Below are 5467 nucleotides of genomic sequence, written 5' to 3'. Positions count from 1 at the left end.
CTGTTTGTTTGTTTCTTTTTTTTTTTTTTTTTATACATAATTTTTCCTTGCACCTCTATGGAATGCTGCTTCCACCAAATTAAAAAAACTTAATATATATATCATATGACCATTAACAGAAACCATCAACATATACCACTAAATTTTAACATTTGTTTTTAAAAATACTCCATTCTTTCAAAAATTGCAATATTAACATTGATCTGACATAAACAGAACAAACTATGCTTCCATGAATCAGTAGCAGTTATAGCTTGAAATATTCTATGTTGTAATATTAGAAATTACATAAGATTAAAAAGAAAAACTAAAAAAAAAAAAATAAGAAAAGGACTCCAATAACAAAGAAGTCCTTCAAAAGAAAAAGAAAAAGAAAAGAACAAAAGATATTAGAAAAGGTGTTGTACAATTTGACATATTTATTGGCTCTCTGTCTTGTTTTTAAAATCTCTCTTTTCTCTTGGGGGTGGTGGTAGTGCTAAGAGTCATCCAATGGATGGCAGACAGAGAGTGAAATGTCACTTCATTTGAAAGTAGACAGACAGACAGAGAGCCTCAGCAACACAGTGGTCCTCAATGGGTCAAACCCACATAACCACGGTTGTCTCATTGCCCCACCCACCACTCACAAGTTTTCCTTTAAATACCCTTAAAAGTTCTTTTTTTTTTTTTTTTTTTTTTTTTTTTTTTCAGTTGAATTCGAGTCTATGGGGTTTGGAGTGCATAAATGTTTAGTAGAGTTAGAGAAAGATAAACAAGGTTCAACATTGAGACCTCCCGTTTGGAGTTAGTACACAACAGAGGGAGGGAGAGAGAGAAGAAGATGAATTTTTTAACAAATGTGCACACTTCAATACTGTATGTTTGAAATTGGTGGAATTGAGTTATTTAAAGCCAACTTACAAAGTCAGTGGATCAAACTGGAATTGATTTTTCTATGCAATTTCTTTGTTTTTGTTACTTTGAAGAGAACTGTGGACCTAAACAAACAGAGCCCAGAAGCATAAGCTTTTTCTAAAATATGGATATATGAAACTTTAACTACATGATATGCTTTATTATGCAATACACTAAGATGACCGCTTTAACATTATCCATAACATGTGCTAACAACACCTATATAGCTAAAATGGCAGAATGATATGATCTATAAGTGATGTTATTAATCTACTGGTAATACTTCCTTTCCCATATCATAACAGATCATCAGAGAATGGTTTGCATCTAAAATTTTCTACCTTGGAGTCGATGGATGAGATCATTTCTTTCAGCTGAGATGATTTCAGCTCTAATTCGCTTAACCGAGCTTCGGTTTCTGCTACTTTTGTCTTTGCATCAGAAAGCTCTTTTTCTTTCAATGCCAAATCAGCCATTTGGGCATCTAGTTCTTTCTTTATTGATTCCAAATTCTGCTCACAGTCTGTCTTTGCGGCTTCAATGGCTCGGTGCTGACTTCTCAGCTCTACAGCTTGTGCAATTTCATTAAGGCGACTCTTTAACCATGTAACGTCGATTTCTGAGGACTCAACGTCTTTGAAAATTGCCAAGAGTTCTTTAACTTTGGACTTGGTTAATTGGTGAAACTCTGTAGATTGCAATTCTTGAATCACATAGCACACGCACTCTAAATAGTATGAGCGCATGGAAACTGATTCCAATTTACAGGTAGCTGCAATATCCCCGTACTTTTCGAAGATCGATGTCAGAATGGAAGAAAAGCTGGATTTTACATGGTACTTTCCCACAGGAACACACTGCTCAGAATTTACAGATTCAATCTCCCCCTCGTCACTGTCTACCAGAGTTTGCTCAAACCCAGACAAGCTAAAGCTAGATTCACTAGATTGCCTTCGAAATCTTTCTTTACCGTTGTTGACATTGAGTGTACGATTCTCAAAAAAAGTTTCATGATTCCCACCCCCATTCTTATTATTTGTCATCTGTTCGAGCATCCGAATGGAACCCTGCTTTGGTGCATCCTCTGAATACTCAGGCTGTCAAAAAAGACAACTGCAGGTTCAACATTTTGATAGACATAAAACTGTAATCAGTTTGTTATCAATTATGGGGGAAGGAAAAAAAGGCGCACCATTATGAAACTATCGGTTGAAGGAATTCGAGGCGTATCATATTGCTCGACAGTAAGACTAGATTCTTCAGGATGAATTTCTTCTGAATAAAATCTTTTGGCAGGGGATATATGACCACCATTTATTGATTCTACATTCTTCTTAGAAGAGATACGTGAGTTGAGTGACTGTGCTTCGATAGGAACTGTGCGTGAGTTGAGTGACTGCACTTCGTTAGGAACTGTGCTTGAGTACCGTCCACCATCAACTTCTTTTGGAGGCTTTGGTCGGGACCCCTTCTTCCTTCCAAAAGATTTGGAAATATCAAGCCTAAAAGATCCTGCAAGAATAAAAAAAGTAAAAGTTCAAAAAAAGAAGGAAAAAAAAAACAAACAAACAAATCGAGCTAGAAGAATAATTTTCAAAAGCATGAATAGAAACAAAGTCTCTCGACATTTCACTCTATTTCAACGAAATGATCAATCAAAGAGAATATCCAGGTTTCAAGAGCTACTAATTTCCATTAAGTCCGTCGTTCTTGAAAACACAAACAGGCAGCAATGTAGCATTGCCTGTCAGACTAAATTCTACAGAAGAAGAGGAAAAGAAATAAATATTTCTAGAAGTTGACATACTAAAAGGTAATGCATTAGAAACCAAATCACAGTCTTTGCTTTCTAACTAAAATTTAATACATAATTGGGATTGTATCTCAGGATAAGAGAACGGAGGATTTTCTACACTAATATTAAACCATGCTTGCATTAATATGCAATGCAATGAAATATCTTTGAATTAAAATTTCCATTGGCAGAGATCAACTAGTAAAAGCTACATTGGAAAGTCATCCCAAATTCGCAAATAAATTTAGATCACAAAGAACTGACAAGCTCTGAAGATAAATTCTTTGAGTTTATAAAGTTTTTTCTTTTATCTTTTCAGGTTAGGGCTGGCGATACAGGTCGTCAGCATTCTTAGATGATTTCACAGAAACATGGATTCCATAAGTAGTATATAATCCACAATCCATCCTGGTCATCTTGTTCTTTTGAGATTAGCTGTCAACAACTCAACAAAGTGCATCATGGTTCACAAGCAAACACACAAGAGAAAAGAACTTCTTCAAAAGGTGGCCATCAGGCAAACAGTTGAACCTCGAGTTATAGTATTCGTCTTAGGCGAAGAAAGATTTTCGTTTCCCTCCTTAGTCTCTATTGCCATCTTTTAAAACTTGAAAATTACATTCTACAGAAATCAACAGTCTTTTGGATGAACCAATGCAATTTCTTGAAATTCTGAATTACCCTCAAAGCTGTCTTACTATAAAGATTAGCAGAGTCAAATTAAGGTAATTTAATAGAACTGTGCAACAAAAGTGAATAATTCTCCTAAATATTCCATGTCTTTATGGAACTTTCTCACTAATAATAGAAGTCATTTAAGAGTTGAGAATTCTCACATTTAATCTTCGAAAGAAAGAACAGGGATGGAAAGAGAGAATAGTTCTACTAAATTTAGAGAAAAGAAAAAAAGAAAAGCAAACAAAATGGACCGATTTCATTCGCTTTTATCAGCCACACATCCTAGCTAGAGAACTTTAGGTAAAATAGAACTGTTTGTATTATTGGAGGGTATTAATGCTTTAATGAAAACTGTTTCCTCAACCACCTATACAAGTTGCACATGCTTTCTTTATCACATTGAGAGTTATCAAAGAGAAGATGGAAAGTAAATATCTAAGAGAAAAAACCCTTAAGAAATTAAACAAAGATAACTCCAATTCTTCAGGCTATAGATCCCCCGTAATAAGAGAACTTAAAATCTTGTGAATGGAACACAAATCCATTGAACAAAAAGTAGTTTATCAAAGCCAACAGGAATTGAAATTCAAGAACATTCAAAGAATTATTACCTTTAGACTTTTTATCCTTTCCTGCCTTGCTTTCAGCTGTTTTTTTAATGCAATATTCAGTGCATTCATGAAACGGATTTGAAGCATAAATACAATCTGGGCGAACTTTTCTCCTTTCAGCCATCCCCTTTGCTAAAATCTCACTACTTGTAATATTCACAGCATCAGATTCACGATTTTTGTAGCATAATCAGATCTTTGTCAGAATGTTTTTCTCAGTTCAAACAAAAAATTTCAATGTAAAAAGAGACGAGAGAGAGAGAGATAGAATATGAAAAGAATAAGCCAAGCAGGAAGGTAACTAAACTCAAAATTGAACCTCAAATCACTCAATACAAGGGATGGCAAAAGGGGATTCAAAATTCATCAATCTTCACAAGAGAATTTCAATGCCTTCATTATTTGACGAACAAACTTAACAAAATGGAAAACAAAAAAAGAAAACAGTACACAAACTCCACAGTCATTAATTGACAACCAAACATAGGTAAAACCGGAATCCAGCTTAAATTAGCAAAACTAAGCAAATACCCAAAAAAGAATCGTTTCAAAGAAAACCAACTCAAACCCAGAAAAATCAAACCCCAAATAAGAAATCCCAGAAACCCAGAAATCAAAATCGAAAGAAAAGATTTTCACAGAAAAAGAGATTTAAAGAACAGAAAACAATGAACCAACCTTGAAATCGAGCTTGGCTTTGATTGAAGGATTTGCTCTCTCTCTTTCTCTCAATGGAAGAGATTTTTCATATGCAAAGGTAAAGTTGGAGTGGCCACTATATTCTAACGCTGCCATTAATGGGTTTCTTGGACGACGTTGAAAGATTGACTAATTAGGTGAAACACCAAAAAGAAAATTAAAAAGTTGAATTTTTTTGGGCATTTTTCAATGCTAAAATTCCAGCAAACATGGACACTTTTACATATAAAATTAAAACAAGACTCTTTTAGTCATCAAAAAGTTGAAAAACAAGGAATTATTATACAATTTCCATGAAATTTATGGCTGAAAAGCAATTTGGTATGTGAATTAGTGTGTATTAATTGAACAGATTTTCAAAAGACTGCCACTTGCCACTTGCCAATTCCTGATTTGTTTCTATTTCTACAGAGTTCTAATTTCATCGTCTTTGTATTAAAATTTGAATATGAGTTTGATTTTGATGTATCAAAATCATATTGTGGATGAGAATTAACTTCCCGTCAAGCATTTTGTTGACTCTAAGTCGATTTTGAGCTCAAGTCGTTAAACATCCCCTATCTTTTCTTATTTGGTGTTTCTTTTCCAACTTTCATGCTTTGGAAACTCATTGCAGGAAGGTTTTAATTTTAATCGGTATAAATTTCTAACTCTAAACTTTTAAAGTTTGTGTATATTGGACTAGTAAATTTGAAATTTATTGGATGACACTAATATTAACCAGGTGTATAAAACATAATCAAAGCTTATTAGTAAAAGACTTTTGACAATAAATTACACCTTGTGA

At 33.9% G+C, this 5467-nt stretch overlaps 1 protein-coding gene across 2 annotated transcripts; it reads right to left on the bottom strand.

The window, feature by feature from the left end:
• Positions 1-911: 911 nt before the first annotated feature.
• On the bottom strand, positions 912-5146 carry LOC103490278 (uncharacterized). 2 transcript variants are annotated; one of them, XM_008449722.3, is made up of 4 exons: positions 4660-5146; positions 3982-4124; positions 2090-2409; positions 912-1994 (listed from the first exon to the last, which is right to left on the bottom strand). In XM_008449722.3, the coding sequence occupies exons 2-4, from the start codon at positions 4103-4105 to the stop codon at positions 1194-1196; spliced, it is 1245 nt and encodes a 414-aa protein (XP_008447944.1). In that variant the 5' UTR covers positions 4106-4124; positions 4660-5146; the 3' UTR covers positions 912-1193. The 2 variants fall into 2 exon arrangements, with proteins under 2 accessions (XP_008447944.1, XP_008447945.1); XM_008449723.3 differs by having other exon boundaries at positions 3982-4127; positions 4660-5084.
• Between the last annotated feature and the right edge of the window lie 321 nt (positions 5147-5467).

The sequence above is a fragment of the Cucumis melo genome, chromosome 1 (genome assembly GCF_025177605.1).
Source record: "Cucumis melo cultivar AY chromosome 1, USDA_Cmelo_AY_1.0, whole genome shotgun sequence".
NCBI lineage: Eukaryota > Viridiplantae > Streptophyta > Magnoliopsida > Cucurbitales > Cucurbitaceae > Cucumis > Cucumis melo.
The sequence above is the reverse complement of the archived record's forward strand: the minus strand, read 5'-3'. Positions and strand labels throughout refer to the sequence as shown.